The sequence below is a fragment of the Pelophylax lessonae genome (assembly GCF_965119305.1).
Source record: "Pelophylax lessonae genome assembly, chromosome: 5".
NCBI lineage: Eukaryota > Metazoa > Chordata > Amphibia > Anura > Ranidae > Pelophylax > Pelophylax lessonae.
Genome location: NC_138772.1, coordinates 381,166,927 through 381,189,964, shown reverse-complemented (window position 1 = coordinate 381,189,964; position 23,038 = coordinate 381,166,927). Strand labels below are relative to the sequence as shown.

At 43.9% G+C, this 23,038-nt stretch overlaps 1 protein-coding gene across 7 annotated transcripts in view; it reads right to left on the bottom strand.

Moving 5' to 3' along the window:
• SPIRE1 (spire type actin nucleation factor 1) overlaps window positions 1-23,038 on the bottom strand; it is a 294,445-nt gene that overhangs the window by 137,457 nt on the left and 133,950 nt on the right. For all 7 annotated transcript variants that reach the window (XM_082258304.1, XM_082258305.1, XM_082258306.1 and 4 more), the window contains exon 3: window positions 8,260-8,490. In XM_082258304.1, the coding sequence (XP_082114430.1) occupies window positions 8,260-8,490 (231 nt within the window). The remainder of the gene's footprint in view (window positions 1-8,259; window positions 8,491-23,038) is intronic.

Genomic DNA, 23,038 nt, shown 5'->3' with positions numbered 1-23,038 from the left:
ACGTATTTATATTTTTTAGCAAAGGAGGACTATTTATTTATTGCGACTTGGGAGCACTTTACTTGGTAGCACATATACATGCTCCTTTTTTTGATCCAATTAGTATCATTATTTCCCTTGCACTAGGCATTTTTGGTTATATTAGCACATATCACTTTTTCTCATCAACTATTGCACCATCACTATTTATTACTTGTCATGTGTATGACCTATTGGGATTATAGGCAGCCATTCTTGTTGTAATTTTGTATCTACTAACTGTTTTTCACCTGTACTATCCGCATCTTTGCTTGACCAATACAGTTATTTTCTAGTCTTTCTTCATATATTTTTTACCCTTAAGAGGTAGCGCAGCACTACTCCACCACTCTATTTCTCTTATAGTTCTAGGATTAACTATCAGTGCTAGCTGCAACCTCCCATCCTCCATTTGTGTATCCATCAAACCACTTTCCCATAATAGCGCGAGAGCCCCTCCCTTTATAAACTTGACAGCACACTCCCTACGCTCATACAGCGTTAACTCCTCACCAAACCAAAACACTGCAGATTCACCCAATGCAGCAACAGAGCAACACCCCGCTGGTTCAGGTATAGGCATAACGCCATCAGAGCAGGCTCTTTCGGTGATCCTAATGCCAGCTAGGTGTTGCCAAAGATTGGATTACGAGCCCTTTCACACTGAGGAGTTTTTCAAGCACGTTGGTATTAAAAAAAGCGCTTGAAGAGCTCACGAAAAATGCTTCCTATTAAAATCAATGAATGCTTTCACACTTAGTTACATAGTTACATAGTTAGTGAGGTTGAAAAAAGACATAAGTCCATCAAGTTCACCTATGATGTGTGTGTGTGTGTTTGCTTTTAACCGTACATTGTATACCCCTGTATGTTGTGGTCTTTAAGGTGTCCATCCAATAGTTTTTTGAAACTATCAATGCTCCCCGCTGATACGACTGCTTGTGGAAGAGAATTCCACATCCTTACCGCTCTTACAGTGAAGAACCCCTTACGCACTTTAAGGTTAAACCGCCTTTCCTCAAGTTTTAGTGAGTGGCCACGTGTCTTATTGTATCTCCTTTCTCTGAATAGTTTGTTCCTTATGCTAGGGTCGCCAGTACAGTATTTGTACATTGATATCATATCCCCCCTCAATCGTCTCTTCTCCAGAGAGAATAGGTTCAGTGCTTGTAGTCTTTCCTCATAGCTGATGTCCTCCATTCCCCTAATTATTTTTGTTGCCCTTCTCTGGACTTTCTCCAGTTCCAGCACATCCTTCCTGAGGACCGGTGCCCAGAATTGGACAGCATACTCCAGATGTGGCCAGACCAGAGTCTTGTAGAGTGGAAGAATAATCTCTTTATTTCTGGAGTGAATCCCCTTTTTTATACAACCCAGTATTCTGTTGGCAATACACTGGGGCAGTGCGGTGAAAAAAGTACGGCATGTAGCATTTTTTGGAGCATGTTTTGAGAGCTAAAAAAAAAAAAAAGCACTTCAAAAACACCACTTTCTATTGAAATGAATGGGAAGCGCCTGAAAAGCACTTCAAAAAGGGTCTCCAAATGGTTTTTGGAGAAGTTTTTGAGTCACATTTCCTTTAAAAAGCGCACTGCAAATGCCTCAAATGCGCTGCAAAACCACTCAGCGAGAAGCGCCTCAGTGTGAAAGGGCTCTAATAGTGTGACATGGGGTCTAAATCTGACTATACATGGAGTAAAGTTTGGTCAGTTCCTGATGAACCTGCTAAAATTTGAGCAGTGGATGGTCCTCGGCATCAACATCCTTTGATCTAAAAATCTCGGGAGACCAATCGGATGCAGCCATTGTTCAGGTATTCAGCGGAGGGAGCCAGCTGTCAGGATACAAAATTTGGCAGAGAAAACTTACAGTGTATAGACTGCTTTAGTAAATGGGTGTCTAGCATTCAGCATTTCTGACAAGTTGATCGAGAAGTCATGTTGGTTAGGAAAGCAATGCAGTCCACTGAGGAACACAGAAAGCACATAAATACAGCAGCGGTAAATTATTTCACACTCAGGATGAGGAAATCTGTCCAAACTTGCATGTAGAAGTGATATGAGTAGTAAGAAAAAAACTGCAGCTAGGGTTTCAGATAGGAATACTGTTACCTGCAAGAGTAAGCTTGTGTCTGATGTCCAAGATCGACAATAGTGGAGGTTTAAATTCACAAAACCAACTATTCTATGGTGTGACTATAGCCAGCTATAAAGTGTTATGGGCAGACCAATAACTTCCCTGAAGACAAAAGGCAATCTACTCAAAACAGAAATTGTCCATAAAAAGAAAAAAAAAAAAAAAGCACTTTATGCAAACAAAGACCACTTATTTTCCTGGTGTAAACCCTTACACATACCCAGTGCAGTGACCAGCTTCAGGGGAAGATGAAACAAATCCTCCTACAAAAGTTCTACCTGTTTATCTGCAGTCTTCTCTTCTCTCCAGCCCTTCAACATGCACAATTTATACATCTCGTCTTTCAGAAAGCAGGAGCAGGCAGCTGAAGATACACTCTGCAAATCTCAGTGAGGAGAGCTTTCCAAGATGATTGACAGGAAGGTACACAGTCACACCCCTTCCGAGGTGGAGGCTGTCATTTTGTGTGCTGGAGCTCACTCCCCATCACTTTATTTCTTTGTGTCAGGAAAACCTGTCAGAAGTGACTCATGACGACTATACAGATAGTAGAGGAATGAGGCAGCAGACAGAAATTACACTTCGTGCTCTGGATTGAGACCAGTACACACTATAGAGCAGGGGTCGGGAACCTTTTTGGCTGAGAGAGCCATAAACACCACATATTTTCAAATGTAAATCCATGAGAGACATACACTATATTTCAGGGGTCGGGAACCTTTATTTAATATTCATATTCATGGGCCGCAGCTATACAGTGAGTAGATGGAGCCGTGTGAAAGTGCCTGGAGTACGGTCGGGAAGAGAGCAGAGCAGGCAGGTATGCAATGAGGCCGGAGTGGTGAAGCGCCTGCAGACCTGCGAGGGATGGAGGAGAGTCAAGGCCCTGAGAAAATGGCGACGACCGCTGAAGGCCTCAGAAGTGGATGTGAGAGGCAGCTCCCGCGGGTCCCCGAGTGTAAGAGGGGAAGGAGATCGTTTCTGTCGGGGCACAGGGAGCGGATGGCAGGTCTCCTTACCGGGCAGTGATTGCCAAGGCACAGCACACGAGCCGGCGGCGGTACCGCGAGTAGGCCTGCGGGGTCCGTAGCGCGGCAATCCAGTCACCCAGAGACGAACTGAGGGTAGCCCACAAAGTGTACCATCGATGGGTGCAGAAATCTCCTTGGCACCGGGCACAGCCACACGGATGGCACTGGAGTGGTAGACGCGGCGGAGCTCTGGGACTCACCTACGGACACGCCCCCCTTTATTAAAGATTTGTCTGCGAGCCAGATACAGCCATCAAAAGAGCCACGTCTGGCTCACGAGCCATAGGTTCCCTACCCCTGCTATAGAGGGATACGCTTTGTTCATTTTTCATGTCTGAGGTTTACAATCATTTTTTACTGAATATCTACACTTGTATAGATTATTTCAGAGTAGGTTGCTATATAATAAGAATATATAATATGTAAAGGATAGATGCGGCCGTAATAAAAAAACAAGGATACCTATGTGCTAGTTTGCACTGGTATTACATAATGTTAAATCGCACAATTTTGACAATACTTTTCAAACCCAAACAAGTTGTTAAAAACTGGGTTTATGCCATGCAGTCAGCAGGTACAGCCATGTGCTAATTGTCCTATTTACACCGACTATGTTTACCACCAAAAAAAAAAAGTACCTGCACATACTGTCCTTACACATCCCATAGGAAGATGGCCAAATTGGAAAAAGGGCATTTACAGCTTAGTGTACATTGTATAAAAGATTGTGAACAGTCAGGTAAGTTTGTTTTATTGCAGGACAGCCGCAGCATGACTCTTCTGTAATAAAGATTCCGGAAGCTTGCAACTTTTTACTTTGCGATGCATACTAGCTCATTATGCCTTTGTCTTGCAGGGTTTTTATTTTTTAGTATACTACCGCTTTAAAGTGGTAGTAAACTTCAGACATGAAATATGAACAAAGCATATCCCTCTATAGTGTGTTCTTGTCTCTATTAAGAGCACTGAGTGTCATCTCTGTCTGCTGTCTTGTTTCTCTGCTATCAGCATGAGTGACTTCTGACAAGTTTTTCTGATACCAGGAAAAAAATGACAGGAAAAGGGGGCATTTTATATGACCCCCTTTTCCTCATGGGAGAAGTGGCGGGAAGTTTACCAAGATTCTAGTCAGGTTTAGGCGGGCTTTCTCCTTGTTTTCCTCAGGGAAAAGAAGCAGGAAGAATTGCCTGAGGAAGGAGGGATCACGTGTACAGGCAGGTGATATGCTCACCTGTGGTGGACACATGATCCCTGAGGAAGCTTCTAGAATAGCCTCGGGGTCCTATATAAAGAGGGTCCGGACCAGGGGGGCTCATTCACCTCAGAAGACATCAAGCTGTGTGTTCCCCATCCCCCCCTCCCCTTATGTCACGGCTGTTATTATGTGGTGGGTCACCTTTGTAACTATGCAAAGGGGGACTAGTGTTATCTTATTGTAAAATGGGAGTTATTTGGAAAAATTATTGATTGATACAGCCTGAGCTGTAATGGCTAGGCTGCCTAAATGTTTTTAATAAAATACTGGTTTTATTATTTATTTTCTATTTTAAACCAATAATAAACGGCCGCGGCCAATTTATTTCCAAGTTATTGGTGTCTTTTTTTTATTATTGATTATATTTAATATTTATGGTTTTTATTATAAATGATTTTAAGACAGGGCTCGACAAACCCGGGCGCCAGGTCGCATTTGCGACTAGAATTAGCGACCTGGCGCCTGGGGTGCCCTGCAGGAGGTGTCCTGTCCCTTTTGCGCCCCCCACCTTCTCCTCGAGTGCACGGACTTCCACGCCGTCCAAAAATTGAGGCCCCGGCTTTTCGGCCTTCTTCTGTGAGATGAGAGGCTAGGGGAACTGGCGCCCTCTTGTGGTGGCCGGGAGTAATGCATGTTCTCAATGCCTTCCCATCTCCTTCCAAAGAGGAGAGGAGAGGGAAGTTTTTTAAGGCTTCATCTCTCTGTCCAGTTACCTTTGCTTAAAGGTAAGTGGACAGGGAGTGTGGTTATTATTATTAATTTATTTTTTAAATGTAAAAAAAATAATAATTTTTTCTTTTTTTTCCAATTCTTATTAAAAAAAATTTTTTTATTTATATATATATATATATATATATATATATATATATATATATATATATATATATATATATATATATATAAAATCTTTTTTTTTTTTTTTTCCTCATCGCCGTGCCACAGCCGAAGGCCCCTTTCACACGGGCTGTCTGATCAGGTCCGCCTGTCAGTTTTTCAGGCAGACCTGATCGGAACCTTCATTCTCCTCTATGGGAGCAGTAATCTGCCGCCATCTGATCCTGTCCGCCAAAAACAGACGGATGGTGGTTCTATTTTCTATCCATCCCGTGGATCGGATCAGATGGCATCGGGTGGAAAGAGACAGACAGTCTGTTTCCATCCAATTACGCTATAGAGGAAAGTGGGGTTCTAGTCGTATTTATGTGTAAATTTAGTATCCGTTTTATTAAATAAAGCTTGGTTGTAAGTTTAAAAAAAAAAAAAAAAAAAAAAAACTGGCTCCTAACTTTTTTAGCTGGCTCCTAGATTTCAGGCAAATTTGTCAAGCCCTGTTTTAAGAGATCCTGCCTACTATCCCAAGGTGACGGGAGGGATCTTCAGATAATTGACAGCCTCAGCTCTATTCCTGTGTGAAAGGGAGTGTGTGTCTATTCCCTCCAATCAGCTCTTAGAGCTCTCCTCACTGAGCTCTGCAGAGAGTACTTTAAAATCTCCACCCCCTTTTTTAAGGAATTTTCAGACAACTTTAAAAATTCAGCACTTTGAACAAATGTAGAAAAGAGAAGATTGTAGATCGACAGTTTTACAGCCACTTTAAAGCCTAGTACACACTAGCGGGCTGAACGAAAAAAAAAAAATAAAATAAATAATGAGCTTGGGAGCAGAACCTGTACTAACTAATACAGCGATCTCCCCCGCTGAGCAATTTTGTTCTAAAAGGGGGGTGCACCCCCATTTTGCTGAGAGCAACCGATTGTCAGATGGTTTCTATTGAACCGGCCGATACCGCCCGATATTCAGCCTGTGTGTACGGCCCATTAGTCTTAAAGTGGGAAAGTGAAAATATGTACACATGCGTATCTTTAAAAGTACACTATTAGCAAAAGTATTGGGACGCCTGCCTTTACAAGCACATGAACTTTAATGGCAGTCTTAGTTTGTGGAGCTCAATATTGAGTTGGCCCACCCTTTGCAGCTTTACCAGCTTCAACTCTTCTGGGAAGGCTGTCCACAAGTTTTAGGAGTTTGCCTATGGGAATGTTTGACCATTTTTTCAAAAGCGCATTTGTGAGGTCAGGCACTGATGTTGGACAAGAAGGCCTGGCTCGCAGTCTCAGCTCTAATTCACCCCAAAGGTGTTCTATTGGGTGTTCTATCCGTGACAGCGGGAGAAAGGCAGGCGGCTAGTGTAAACAAAGCCGCCTGTCAGTTCTCCCTGTGCAAGAATGGTGATCAAACGGTTCTGCTATGTAGGACCGTTGATCACTGTTCTTACACATCAAGCCACAGCCAATCACAGTTAGAAACATGCCCCTAGGACACACTTAACCCCTCCCTCTCCAATACAGTTAACTCCTTCACTGCCAGTGTCATTTTTACAGTAACAGTGCATATGTATAGCACTGATTACTGTAGTAATGTCACTGGTAACCCCAAAAGTGTCAAAAATGTCAGTCAAGGGTCCGATCTGTCCGCCCCAATGTCGCAGTCCCGCAAAAAAAAAATCGCTGCCATTACGCGTTAAAAAAAAACCAACAAAAATGACAAAAATCTTTCCCTTTGTTAGTAAACGCAATAACTTTTGCGCAAACCAATCAAAATACGCTTTTTGTGATTTTTTTTACCAAACATATGAAAAAACATAAATAAAAATTGGCCTAAAATGTTAAAAGATTTTGATTTTTACATTTTTTTGGGGGAATTTCATATGAAAAAAATGTGAAAAATATTGTTATTTTTGCAAAATTTACGCTCTTTTTTTGTTTATAGCGCATGATCAAAAAAAAAAACAAAAAAAAAAAAAAAAAAAAAAAAATCGCACAGGTGATCAAATACCACCCAAAGAAAGCTCTGTTTGTGGGAGAAAAAAGGATGCCAAATTCGTTTAGGTACAGCGTCGCACGACCGCGCAATTGTCCGTTAAAGTCACGCAGTGCCGAATCGCAAAATAGGCCCTGGTCAGGAAGGGGGTAAAATCTTCCGGGGCTTAAGTGGTTAAGGTGTCTGCATACCAAGACATTTTGAAGTATTTCATGCTCCCAACTTTGTGGGAACAGTTTGGGAATGGCCCTTCTGGTTTGTACACCACTGCACAAACAAGATCCATAAAGACATAGATGAGAGTTTTTGGTGGATAAACTTGATTATCCTGCACAGAGTCCGGACCTCAACCTGATAGAATCCCATTGGGATGAAATGGAGCAGAGACAGCGAGCCAGGCCTTCTCATCCATTCTGGAAGAAAAGTCAAACATTCCCATGGATCCACTCCTAAACCTCGTGGATAGCCTTTCTAGAAGGGTGGGCCAATGCAATATTGAACCTTACAGACTAAGATTGGGATGCAATTAAAGTTCTTGTGCGTGTAAAGGCAGGCGTCCCAATACTTTTGGTAATACAGCATACCTACTCAAGTATTTTACTGATCATTACACGGGAACTTTTCTCCTAGAAAACACGTAAAGTAACATCAGGAAAATGTTTACAGTCGTGTGAATGTTTTCATAGAATACTGAAACCATGAATAGTTATCCAAACTTCAACAAAACAAATCCTGAGGTTCCTGGTCTTGGAGGGCTGCATAATTGCACACAAGCCTTTTTCTGGTTACATACAAAATAGAAAAGGCTGTTAAACAGCATTTTCTCACCTATCTGCCCTTAGGCTTTTCTTAATTACATGCATTCCATTCTGCTACTTCCTTAGCCAAAACATAGAACATGTGACAGGAAAATCCCCAAAACTGAAACATATTGCCAAATATGTCACCTAAGCAAATGACCAACCTTGTACAAAACCAATGAATAAAATAATCAAATACCTTCATGACGCTCTTATAAGAATGACGGAATTCTGGCATTTCTTTCTCACTGGCATCCTCATCTTCCTCATCCAGAGCATCATATCCTTCATCTGTGCTGCCATCAGTCTCGTCAATATTGGTCATGTTGTCTATTAGGCGCTCCAGGGGAGGACTTAGCTCCCTCTCCTCATTGTCCTTCAAGCCATAATCAAGTGCTTTGTAGATTATAATTCCTAGTGATACAATGACCTGGAAGAGACAAAAATGGAGACATGACAAAGCGATCTTGTTTGCATATTCTATGCTTTTTAAGATTTATTTGGACCTCCATTAAAACATATCTAGGATTCAAATTTACAGCCATAATGTCACATAGTATTTCAATTATCTCTAGCCTACTCCTGTAATAGGAATGATTTTTAACTTCGTGACGATCCCCACATATTTACTTTCTTGGATCCTGTGACCCATATTCACTTGGCCTAAAGCAGGGATCCTCAAACTACGGCCCTCCAGCTGTTGCAGAACTACACATCCCATGAGGCATTGTAAAACTCTGACATTCAGACATGACTAGGCATGATGGTAATTGTAGTTCCTGATCAACTGGAGGGCCATAGTTTGAAGACCCCTGGCCTAAAGAGTAGGCACTGCTGTGTGACACAATTTAGAGGGCCTGCCTTGTGAACTACAGAGGTGCTGGGAGGAGGAGTTTCAGGAGGCGGAGTCAGTACAGGATTCATGGTTTGCAGGCAGCAAGGTCCCATGGGATATGTAGTCCTTAGACATTTTAAGTAAACAGCAGAAGAGAAGCTGCAGAGCATGCAGGGAATCCATAAAGTTGTGGAAAGAGACCAGCGGACAGAGCACTTACAACATGGAAGGACATTTTTCAAGTAAGCTTATATTGGATTGTCAAATAAAACTATGGTTTGTATTGCTATTACAATGCTGATGTTAAAAAAAATGAAAGCATATACTTAGACTATAGAATTCCTTTAGGCTAAATTTAAAGCGTTTTTAGTGCCCCCCAACTGCACAAACCCCCCCCCCCACGAAGGCAGCTAGACTGGGTTGTATACTTGCTTGTCGTCGCTGTAATGTTTTGTTTTTCTGTGCAGCAAGAAATATACTCTCTGTGGCCTTTAGCAGACAGAACCACGTGCTCAAGTGAATGGGCCTGCACAGCAAATGCATGCAATGCAAGCAGTTGCGGCAAGGTGATGTTTAGGGGTTAAAACAAGTGACATATCACCTCCTCAAAAACTGTCAAACACCCTCTGAAAAGCGATCTGACATGGATTGCTCTACAGAGGGTAGTGCATGTATATAAAAGCCTGTAAAGCATTTAAAGTAACACTAAACTAACATTTTTTTTATAAAATAACATACATGCAAAATGTCTAAACGTAACTAGAAAATGGATTTTTGTAAGAACTTACCGTAAAATCCTTTTCTCTTAAGCTCATTGACAGACGTAGTCTTCTTGATTCTCAAGAGCTGGGTTATGTTGTCTCCGCAGGAGTAGGACTAGGCAGAATGACAAAACGTTCTGGCTCCACCCTAGGGGCAGTCCCTGAGGGTATATCCTCCCTCTCTCTGCTACAGGGAATCAGTTCTGTTTAAAGCAGTACAGAGAATTTAACCCAACCCAACTCAATGATAGAGGGGCGGGTACTACGTCTGTCAATGAGCTTAAGAGAAAAGGATTTTACGGTAAGTTCTTACAAAAATCCATTTTTCTCTATCGCTCATTGACAGACGTAGTCTTCTTGATTCTCAAGAGCTGGGACATCCAGAAGCAGTGCCACAAATGAGGGGTGGGATTGACAAAATCAAATCCAATCTAGAAGGCCCAACCGGTGCCAAACTAGAAGTTTTAAAGGCTCATTATAAACAAAAAATGAGACTAAAGAAAAATTTTCCAACGGAAAAAAACCCTCGAGGTAGACCACTGGTCTCCTCAAATTGCGGCCTGCAAAACCTTGCGGCCAAACGAGGCATCAGACGATGCCATTACATCAACTTTATAATGTTTAGTAAAGGTATGCACCGACGACCAGGTAGCCGCCTTGCACACCTGGACCACTGACGCCTGATGGCGAAAGGCCCATGACGCACTAAGTGCCCGAGTGGAGTGCGCCTTAACAGGGAACGGGGGCTCCCGACCCTTAATAGAATAAGCCTGTACTACCGTCTGTCTGATCCATCTGGAAATGGTCGCGGCAGATGCAGGCAACCCCTTTTTGGGTCCATCTGGGATCACAAAAAGTGAATCCGTCTTGCGAAACGAGTCTGTCGTTTTCAAGTATACCCTGATCGCCCGGACCACATCCAAGGAGTGTAACGCAAACTCCCAAGGATGACTGGGCTTAGGACACAGGGAAGGTAATACAATTTCTTCATTCAGATGAAATTCTGAAACCACTTTTGGTAGGAAGGATGGATTCGGACGAAGAACCACCTTATCTCTATGAACCACCAGATATGGTGAACGACAAGATAATGCGGCCAGTTCTGACACCCTGCGTGCAGAAGTAATAGCCACCAAGAAGGCCACCTTCTGGGACAACGTGGGTAGAGGAATCTCCCTAATATCTTCAAAGGGAGGTTTCTGAAGAACCGACAACACTAAATTAAGATCCCAGGGGGGTAACGGCGCGTGCACTGGCGGAGCCAGATGTCGCACCCCCTGGATGAAATTCCGCACCAAGGAATGAGTAGCCAAAGGCTTCTGAAAGAAGATGGCTAATGCTGAGACCTGACCCTTGATAGTACTCAAGGCCAGTTTCTGCTCAACCCCTTGTTGCAGAAAAGCCAATATTCGACTAATCGAATAAGACCGAGGACGGAACCCCAAAGGTTCACACCATGCAATGTAGGACTTCCATGTGCGATGATAAATCTTTCTGGAAGTCGCTTTCCTTGCTTCAACTAGAGTAGGAATAACTGAAGCTGACAAACCTTTGTCCTTCAGCACCTGGGTCTCAATAGCCAGGCCGTTAAAGCCAGCGATCGTAAAGCAGGATGGAAGATCGGTCCCTGAGACAGTAGATCCTCCCTGAGAGGAAGTCTCCACGGGACGTCCGCCACCAGTCTGACCATGTCGGCGTACCAAGCTCGACGAGGCCAGTCCGGAGCTACCAGGATTACTGGGATTCCTTCCTCCTCTATTCTGCGAAGAAGTCTTGGCAGTAACGCGAGAGGAGGGAAGGCATATATTAGCTGGTATTGCCCCCACGGGGCGATCAGTGCGTCTGCGGTTTCTGCTAGAGGATCGCGGGAGCGAGCCACGAATCTCTGAACTTTCCTGTTGAATCGTGATGCCAACAGATCCACATCCGGGGTGCCCCACCGTAGGCACAACTGGTGGAAAACGTCTGGATGGAGGGACCATTCCCCCTGATCCAGGGTCTGACGGCTGAGATAATCTGCCTGCCAATTCTCCACCCCCGGAATGAATACCGCAGAGATTGCTGGAACAAATCGTTCCGCCCAGCGAAGAATGCAAGCCACTTCTTTGGCCGCTCGGACACTCTTGGTGCCCCCCTGGTGATTGACATAAGCCACGGCCGTGGCATTGTCCGACTGGATCCGAACCGGGCTGCCCTGGAGCTGCTCGGTCCAGTGAATCAGACAAAGTCTGATCGCTCTCAGTTCCAATACATTTATCGGTAACCTGGATTCTTCCGGGGACCAAAGTCCCTGGACAGATAACTGACCAAGAATTCCTCCCCATCCGGATAGACTGGCATCCGTGGTCACTATCGTCCAATATATTGGCAGAAATGACTTTCCCTGGCTGAGCATCGGAGACCGAAGCCACCATACCAGAGACTCTCTGGTCTGTTTGCTCAATCGGATCTGATTGTCCAGGGATTCCGGATTCCGATTCCATCTGAGAAGAATCTCTTGCTGAAGGATTCGGGTATGGGACTGGGCAAATGGGCCTGCTTCGAACGAAGCCACCATCAACCCCAGAACCCTCATGCAAGTCCGAAGGGAAGACCAGCTGTTGGACAGTAACAACTGGACTGCAGATTGAATCTTTCGGACTTTCCCTACCGGAAGAAAAACTCTTGTCCTGACTGTGTCTAGAATTAGACCCAGATATTCGAGCCTCTGGGTGGGAACCAGTAATGACTTTTGCTGGTTCACCAGCCACCCGAATTCCTGTAAAGAAATCATAGTAATTTCTATGTTTTGTAGCAAGGTCTGAGGAGACTCTGCATGAAGCAGAAGATCGTCTAGGTAACCTAGAATCGATATACCTCTTTGGCGCAGAAGTGCCAACATTGGGGCCAACAACTTTGTGAAGACCCGCGGAGCCGTGGCGAGACCGAAAGGTAACGCCACAAACTGATAGTGGTTCTCCTCTACGGAAAAGCGTAAAAAACGCTGATGTCCTGCGAAAATGGGAATGTGAAGATAGGCGTCCTTGATGTCTATGGACGCTAGGACATCCCCTGGATGCAGGAAGGCTGCTACCGTGCGAATGGACTCCATTCTGACTCTTCTTATGTTGACGAAAGAATTGAGTGCTCTTAAGTCCAGAATTGGACGCACTTTGCCCTCTTTCCTGGGTATTGTAAACAGGTTTGAATAAAACCCTTGAAACCGTTCTGTCCAAGGAACGTGGACTACCACTCCTTGTTGTAGTAAATCTGTGACTGCTCTCCGCAGATCTTCTAAACGATCTGCGGATAGACGGATATTGGAAGGGAAGAATCGCGCCGGTGGGAGAGATCGAAACTCGATCTTGTACCCTGACCTTATGACTTCGCAAACCCATTTGTCCGGGATTCTGGAAAGCCATGGATCCGGGAACCGGCGAAGACGTCCCCCCACCCCAGTTATGGGTGGGGGCGCACCTTCAGGCTTTGGATGGTTTATCTTCAGGTCTGGAGGGGGCGGGCTTTTGCTTGCCCGACCAACGACCCCTGACGCCTCCTGCAGGAGCTTTGGAGGACTTAGTTTTTTCACCCGCTGGACGAAAAAACCTCTTGTGAGCAGAAAAAGAAGGCCCTCGTCTTTGACGAGTTCCTCTACCTTTAAAATTTTGCGGTAAAAAGGTGCTTTTTCCACCGGTGAGATCCTTAATGATCTCATCTAAGCCACTTCCACCCGGGACACAAAAGTTTCCATAATAGCTGACAAAGATTCAATTGTCAATGGGGTGCTGGAGGATCCCGCAGACCCCTCGAGGGGATCCGGAGGAGATACATGAGTGGCAGGGTCCATGTTAATACAGGACACCTTTGCCAGCAAAACAAAAAAACTTTTTTTTTTTTTTTTGTGTGTCTCCCCCTAGCGCAATAGCGCCCCTCAGAGTACCTGCTTCTCGATCCCAGAGAGAGAGAGAGGGACCCCCAAGGCTCACCAACCGATGCAGTGCAGTTTCCAACAAACTGCAGTCAGCGTCTGTCTTACACAGACTGGAAGGAGCTGTTTGCTTTTTCCCGGGCAGAAGGCGTGGCTCCGCCCCCTGTGTACGCCTTCCGGCGTTCCCAGCCCTCCACGAGGTAGCTGGGCTCACAAAACATGGCCGCCCCCATAGAAGAGACATAAGACTCCAAAAACATGGCGGCCGGCGTGACCTGAGGACATACATGCATTCGGTCTACGGCAAAATGGCGGCGGACCGCCGATATCGTCTTCCCAGCACATCCACCTGCACTCTGCTAAGAGGTGACATATGGATCTACAGAGATACACTGCACATAAGGTAGGATTATACCTCCTATGTCTGCTGTAATGTTACAGTCTGCTGGGTAGAGTGTTAGCTCTTGAACCAAGTCCACTTCCCACAAACACATGCTGTATTACAAGGGGGACTTGTAAGTATCAGATATATACTGACCATATATGGAGGGGCCCATAATATATACTGCCTCATAATGAGGAAAAAAGGGAACGTTTACTCACCATACCGAACCGACAGGCACCCTCTCTTCACAATACCCTCTCCACCGGGGTGGGGGTTTGTGGACGCCTCGACTCTCTGGTACCTGGCGTCCAAGCGAGACTTTTAACTCGCAAAGTCAGTCCCTTTACTGGGACTCCGTCGCGGCCGACCCAGCGCACTGGTCTGCACGCGCTCGTAGGCAGAAACCGGGGTGACCACTGGATCTCAACATCCAGCCCGTTTGCCCGGCCCCGCATACTTACTTGAATATGTCGCGGCCGACCAAGCGCAATGCCATGGTCTGCGCGCGCTCGTAGGCCGGCTGGGGTGACCACAAGTGTCGCCCAGTCCGGCATTTTTGCTTGAAGATCTCACAGGAAAAAAACACTGGAGAAAACTACCTAAAAAATGTCTTTTTCTTAAAGAAAAAAAGTCTTGCCAGGACCAAAAGATCCCAGCAAGGAACTTAGGTCCTTACTCCTGACTAGACAGAAAAAAACTGATTCCCTGTAGCAGAGAGAGGGAGGATATACCCTCAGGGACTGCCCCTAGGGTGGAGCCAGAACGTTTTGTCATTCTGCCTAGTCCTACTCCTGCGGAGACAACATAACCCAGCTCTTGAGAATCAAGAAGACTACGTCTGTCAATGAGCGATAGAGAAATGTACTTTCTCTCGTTCCTTTATTTAGGCCTCAAATGCAAGTTGTTTACTGTATTTTTAAGACTGTTCTTGGGTGGCTACATTTGTTCTCCATGTTATGTTATGTTATGTCCCCCTTGTGTATGTGAATGTAGCCAGAGATCAAAGAGATCAGAGAGCCAAGATGGGCTACACATCTACCTAGAGACACATTCAGCTCTATGGAAATTGTAGTACACAGAGCAGAGCATGTGACCAGAAATAACGGCACTGCTCACGCTACACTAGTAGATGTGAAGTTCATCAATGGAGAATAGGGAGCATGCATATTACAGAAAAGAAGCCTGAAAGCAACGGTAAGAGACTTGACTTAAAAAAAAAAAAAAAAACAGAGCTATGGTATACTTAATAATTTAGATGGTTGATTTAAAAAAAAAAATGGAGGAGATTAGTGTCTCTTAAAGTAGAAAGTTTTCAACCAGATGAAGTGATTACCCAATGTGTATTGCGCACATGCAGAGACCACTTGGTGATGATCGTCTGAGCTAATAGCAATTGACAGGTTAAAAAACCTTGCCAGAGTGCTTCCCCCCTTGATAAGCTTGAGCAGTCACTACAAATCCTCCTCCCCTCTACATAAATTCAAACAAATATTTTATATAATTAACAGCATGCAATGCCGATCTGCAATTTCTAAAGGCACCAATAGACTTGTATGTGTTAAGAGAGACAAGAAAGACAGACATAGGGGTTGGATTTACAAAAACTCGACAGTGTAAAATCTGGTGCAGCTGTGCATGGTAGCCAATCAGCATCTTACTTCAGCTTGTTCAATTAAAATGGTTGTAAATGTCAGAAATTAAATATGAACAAAGCACATCCCTCTATAGTGTGTACTTGTCTCAATTAGGCGCACTAAGTGTCATTTCTGTCTGCAGCTTCTTTAACTCTATTAGCATGAGTCACTTCTGAAAAGCTTTCCTGAGCTCCAGCACACAGCTTGTGATTGGCAGCCTCAGCGCTGTTTGTGTGTGTGTGGGGGGTGTCCCTTCCCTCCATCTAATCAGCTCTCAGAGCGCTCTTCACTAAGCTCTGCAGAGTGGAAACCCCTGCCCACTTTTTTTCTGATGTCTCAAAAAAGCTTTACATTTCTGCACTTTGAACAGATGTAGAAAAGATTAGACTGCAGATAAACACAGGTACAACTTGTAAAGGATGATTTCTTTAATCTCTGGTTATCAGCTGAGGCCAGTCGATTCACTGGTATATGAAAGGGTTTACAAGCACTTAACCTCCCTGACGGTATGATTATTTCAGATTTATGGTGCTGAAAGCGGTACCATTATTTTGCATGCAATTCTTAAGGATGAGCAGCCCAAACCAACTATTTACATATGATTTTCTTTTTACTGTGCGTTCTTCTTTATAACATCTCGGGTAGGGCTGCAACTCGGCCGGGTATGATAAAGTTTGAAACACAAAATCATAAATTATAATATAATAAATAACTATAAGTTATAATAAGTTAAAGTATATATATATATATATATATATATATATATATATATATATATATATATATATACACATATACATACATACATACATACATACACTACACATATATATATATATATATATATATATATATACACACATATACATATATACATATACAGTAAAACTGCAAGCAAGGGCACGGGTGAGGGGGGGCAAACTAAGGTCAATTTATTTTATTTAGTAATTTTTATTTAGTAATTTAACCCAATAGGATTACAATATATCAGTGTGTTTTACTTTTTGAATTTGCCACCGGTTCCAAATCCCACCCCCACCCCCCACCCCCGCAATGCGACGCTCGCAGGGAACGGAAGCCGGGGGAAAAAAGCATCAGGTGGAAGATCCGGCCGCCGTATGCTGCCAGAATACATCGTGGGATCCTGGGGACAAGGTAAGTAACCTCTTCAAGGATCCAGCGATTTCTCCATGGCGGTACCCCGAGTGTGAATCGGGGTTACCGCTAATGGCACTGAAATTCCACCCCAATCCACACTCGGGAATACCGCCAGGGAGGTTAAGCTTTGACAAAAGAAAAAAAAAAAACCTGGAAGCTGATTGGTAACTATGCAAAGCTGTACCAGATTTCACACTCTCCAGTTGTACTAAATCTCCCCCATAATCTTTCACAATGTTTATATTGAGTTTTTCAACAAGGAAATCCATACAGAGACACAGAGACAAAATCGTATTATATATAGGGAAATGGTACAGAGCAGATGAGTATTGCAAGATTAGCCAATGGTGGACATTTGCAGCCTAGTAGCTATTTGTGCACATGGTGCCTAAAACTGTCAACAAAGACGTTAGAATAGAACAGTCTAAATTGCATAAAAAGGACAATTTAGTGGGGATATCACAATATAGAGAGGTGCAAGTCTTCAGCCATCGCTAATATCTATTGTACCACTTTAATAAAAGTGGGTTAATTGCTCATCATATAAAACAGTGAATAATGGCTGTCACCTCATTCGCAGGGTCTGACGTTCAAGAAAGATAAAATGTTATCCAGTATAATTATTAAAAACCTTATCTTAAAATTTGCGGTTCAGTTTTAGGCACCATTTCACCAAAGGGAGTCTGTAAGAATGGAATCAGTGAAACAAAATTAATAAAAAGGTCACAGAGAACCTTAGCTATAAGAACAGATTAATTAAACAGCATGATTTCTCCCTTGAGAAATGCGATTAGGATGAGACATAATAATAAATACATAAGCGGTGTATAAAAAGATTTTCACTTTTGAAGTCACTACAAAAACCACAAAAGGGAATCTTGGTTGGTGTAGGAGAGGAGAGGTTTAAGCTCCACATGCAAATGGGTTTTTTACACGATCTGTGCAAATAATAAAACTGGCATCCACAGAAATGGTTGTCCTTGATGATTCATAAGGCTGCTTTAAAATGGGTGTGGATTGGTTTCTAAATCATCAAAACATAAAAGGGCCCTGAGAATGCAGCCCCCAGCCATGCTAATGCAGCCTACAAGCGGTTTCCTACTAAAGGTGGTTTGAGAGGGCACCTTGGCATCCAGTCTGCCCTAAAAAAAAGAATGCAAGAATTGAGATGGAGGTATGCCACCCACTGCCCTCCCTTTGGCAGCTATTCTGCCTTTACAAAAGAAAAAAAAAAGGCCAACACACTTGTAAATTATCTAGGGTTTCTCCAGATGTTGCTAGGGGTTCCATGAGCAGTGGTGGCTTTATTCCCTGCTTACAGTTAATACCAATGTAAGGGGACCCTCTATTGACCACCAGAAAAAGAGGGCATTTCTTCACCAACTACTTGTGCAAGGGGACACTACAATTTATTTCATGAATATATGAGATTTGCTGTGTAGAGAAGGGGGGTTTAAAAAAAATGATCTACCTAGGTGTCAAATACTTTAGTTATGCTACATCGGTTATTCATTTATTTATTATTTTCTAAAAATTACTGATTACGCTTAGCTGTAGATATGATGATTTTAAGTAGAGGTTCCCAGAAACATGAAAATATATTCAAGAGTTTCTCTGGGGTGAGGTTGAGAAAGGCCGGACTAGAGAATGGTGTTGCCCTACTAAGAAATGTTCTAACAATTAGGCAGGATGGTTGTCAAATATCAGTTTTCGTAGTAGGTTAAAGACGAAGCAGGCTTTTTTAAAAAATTATGTTTATATTTTGACTTTCCTGGTCCCCAACCTTGATCAAAAAGTGAATGAATTCTGTGAATAAAAGCTCTCCATTTTTTTACCTATCTTATTTTAGACTCAGTGTTCTACACAGTGTAAGCAAAAGCCATGGGTGGTGGGAGAGGGCAGCTGAATGCTGTACAACAGCACTCTGCCTCAGTGCCCTCAGCATGGATGCAGGCTGGCTCTTGGGATGAGTTGTGCAAATATCAAAATACCTTCATGGGTTTTGAGAATTGGACAGTCCTGGGCAGACTGCATTTGCAAACCATCCTGAACAGACATCCATAGGTAACCCTTGTAAAGGGGGTGTGTCCTCCTTCTTCAAGGTGACAGAGAACGTTTGTTTGCATGCAGACCGCACTAGGTAATCTCAACATGTGATGATAAACCTCCATTGATAAAATAACTCAAATCCATCCAAAAATTAAAAGGGCAGACCAGGGGCTGTAAAAGCCTGGGTAGGAAGGGGCTATAGCATGGGTCCCCAACCCTCAGGCCGTGGTCTGTTGATAGTCAGCCGCACAGCAGGAGGTGAGCAATGACCACAATCTGGACAGGACTATCACGAACCACGGTTGCAGCTCACCTCTTGCTGTGTGGCTATGCCACATAGCCTGTGTGTCCTCTCCCTGGTCTCCTGCCCAGTCAACAACGTCATCCTATCAGTAGGGCAAGGAGTGGGAGGAGCTGGAGATCTGGACAGAAAGCGAGTCTTTTCCTATTAAGCGGTGTTCCAGCTGTGGAAAAAAAAAATAAAAGTCAGCAGCTACAAATACTGTAGCTGCTGACTTTTAATATATAGACACTTACCTGTCCAGGGAGCCCGCAATGTCAGAACCTCAGCCGATTTTGGAATTGGCTGCTGGATGCTGCCGTTGCCAGTCACTCTAAGGGAAACTGGCAATGAAGCCTTTCGGCTTCACAGTCAGTTTCCCTACTGCGCATTCTCATTGGCTCGGCGGCAGGGGAAGGAGAAATGGGACAGAACTTCCAGGGGATGGCGCCGCGGCACTGTCTCCCGGAAGGGAGAAAGGATACCTGTCAAAAACAGGTACCCGTTCCCTGCCTTCCCCCTGAAAGGTGGGGGGGGGGGGGGGAGAGGTAGAGAAAGCAGATGAGCGGATGCTCCACTTTTGGGTGGAACTCCGCATTAACAAGTGGATAATCACTTCAAGAAAAGGAGGTTCTGCTTCTGAATCCTGCACATGATCAGGAGTAGAGTGGAAACAAAGTTTCTGGAAATCTAAGGTTCTAGAAGTGCCGAATGTTTGCCAAATAATTCAAACTAAGTAGCAAAAACATCTGCTTTTGTCTGGCAGTGTCAGGACCCGGGTCTGAACCTGCGACCTCTGCTGTGTCTCTGTCTTCTTGCTGTCTGATCCATTGGGCAATCCTATCTTGTTTCTGCTAAACCTTTGAACTTCTTGCTCCTCCCATGAACTTCCAATCTAAGCAATGCCTTAGCACTTCCTGTTTGCCCGATTATTGCGCTCTCTCCAACCTATACCTCACTCGTCACTCTTGCTTCCATCCGTATCTCCGATACAACTCGTTACTGACTTTTGGCTTGTTATACTATGCTTCTGCTTAATCCCAACCTGTGTCAACTGACTCACTGACCTTAGGCTTGTTTTCTGACTACGCTTCTACTTGATCCCCACCTGCTATATCAGCTGCTTAAACCTCTGCTTGCTCATCTCCTGGTGGGGCGATCACGACCTGGTACAAACATGAAGCAAAACCCATCTCCACCTTTAGGAGCTCTGGTGAACACCCGTTCATGCTTAGATTCCACACCTTGGGTAAACCAATGTCACCCACCAGGGTAATCTGCTGTTGAACTTTTCCAACTGGTCAGTGGGAGCCTCTCTACTGCTTTACCTACTGGCCTCCGAGACTGACCCTTGACTGTAGCAGGAAGGCCACATATTGCATGAATGTCCGAGAGGGAGCCCAAGTCAGATAATGGAAACTGTCATAATAGGATATGCCTCGGGCAAGGAAACCAATATCACGCTGAGTGGTGGTTTGAGCTTCCTGTAGGCTATCTGCAGAATGCATGCTATTCTTTCCTTTCATCCCATCATCAATGATGCTGGGCCCACTAAGGGAGAGTCCTGTGTCCAGTACTGTATGATTAAGATACTGCTTTTACTTTTCCTGACTGAGCCAAACCCTTCTTCACTTCTCACATGCTCCCTCTTCTAGATCTTCCAGCTCATAGCCAAAGGATCCCATAGCACCCTAGCAATGTGCGATCTTTTATTTTTATGAATGATCAATCAGCGATGTTGGGCTGGTGCTGTCTATGACATTGATCATTTATTCATAAAACAGAAATATCACTTAGCACTGAAGTGCTATATGATTCAATGGTCAAAGCTGTGAATGTGTTAAAGCAGCTACCAATAGACGCACAGTGTTGCAGACTGTAATTCATTTTTGTGAATGGCAGCGCTGGTCTCTGGACCATCCTCTGCTGTAAGAGATGAGAGAAGTCTCTGAGGTAGTTAATTGTCCAACAACGCTGCTAAGCAACTGATTTGAACAGGACCAAATGCTGTATGAGCTTGGTCCCCTGGGGTAATAAATAACATTTTAAAAATTGCATTGTAATACTGCAGCACATTTTTTAACGGAAAGCCATAGTTCTACTTTAAAGTAAAAATACACTTACTGGTCACTTTATTAGGTACACCTTGCTAGTACCGGGTTGGACTCCCTTTTGCTTTCAGAACTGCCTTAATTCTTCGGGGTATAGATTTCACAAGGTGTTGGAAACATTCCTCAGAGATTTTGGTTCATATTGACCCGATCGCATCACGCAGTTGCTGCAGATTTGTCGGCTGCACATCTATGATGTGAATCTACCACCACATCCCAAAAGTGCTCTAGTGAATTGAGATCTGATGACTGTGGAGTTCATTGGAGAACAGTGAACTCATTGTCATGTTCAAGAAACCAGTTTGAGATGATTTGAGCTTTGTGACATGGCGCATTATCCTGTTGGAAGTAGCCATAAAAAGATAGGAACACTGTAGTCATAAAGGGATGGACATGGTCAGCAACAATAGGTGGCATTTAAACTATGCTCAATTGGTACCAATGGGCCCAAAGTGTGCAAAAAAAAAATAATATCCCTCTACAGCATTACACCACCACCCACCACCACCATTAGCCTAAACCATTGATACAAGGCAGGAAGGATCCATGCTTTCATGTTGTTCATGCCAAATTCTGACCCTACCATTCTGACCCCGAATGTCACAGCTGAAATCAAAACTCACTAGACCAGGCAACATTTTTCCAATCTAATTTTTTGTCCAATTTTGGTGAACCTGTGCGAGTTGTAGCCTCATTTTTCTGTTCTTAGCTGACAGGAGTGGCACCCGGTGTAGTATTCTGCAGCTGTAGTCCATCTGCTTCAAAGTTTGATGTGTTGTGCGTTCAGAGATGGTATTCTGCATACCCTGGTTGTAACGATTGGTTATTTGAGTTACTGTTGCCTTTCTATCATCTCAAACCAGTCTGCCAATTCTCCTCTGACCTCGACAAGGCATTTTTCGTCCACACAACTGATGCTCACTGGATATTATTTCTTTTTTGGACCATTCTCTGTAAGCCCTGGAGATGGTTGTGTGTGAAAATACCAGTAGATCAGCAGTTTTTGAAATACTCAGACCAGCCGGTCTGGAAGTCACCTAAATCCCCTTTCTTCCCCACTCTGATGCCCTAAATGCATTGAGTTGCTGCCATGTGATTGGCTGATTAGCCATTTGTGTTACCAAGCAATTAAACAGGTGTACCTAATAAAGTGATCGGTGAGTGTATATGAACAGTTCTATTATGGCACTTTTCCACTGCGAGTACCGGCTGGGCACTGCTTGGCCCTGCTCGGCTCAGTTTGCTTTTCCCCTGCATGGTACGAGTCGGCACCTTTCAGCACTGTTCGGCTCTACTCGGCTCGGTTTGCTTTTCCACTGAAGTAGTAAGTGGGTGGGATTACAACAATTCTCTGACCAATCAGTGGCTAGTAGTGACAAACAATCAAGGCTGCAAGCGAAGGATTGTGGGATATGGTATAGGTACGGAACGCTTGGAACCACAACCTAGGTGGTACTGTTTAAGTGAGCCATACCATGAAGTGGAAAAGCGCTGCCGTACCAAACTGTACCGAACCGTTCTAACACGTACCATGTGGTACCATGCAGTGGAAAAGCGCCATTAGAAATTAGATTTTTTAGCTTAAATTCTCTACCTTTCACAGCTAGACATTGATGACAGATAAATGCATCAGCTATAGGGAAATGCTGTAAAGAATTTACTAATGTTCCTAGTCTAAAAATGTGATGGCTCAAAGTCATATGATCGGCCTCTTGGAAAAACGACGACTTCTGTTTGCAACACTTTTTACTGTAAAAAATTACATAACTTCATTTACACAATTGAATCGTTCAGAGCTGCCCTCAGGAAGAACATGGAGACATTCACACAGTGAATCCCGTGGTTAAAGAGCGTGTAT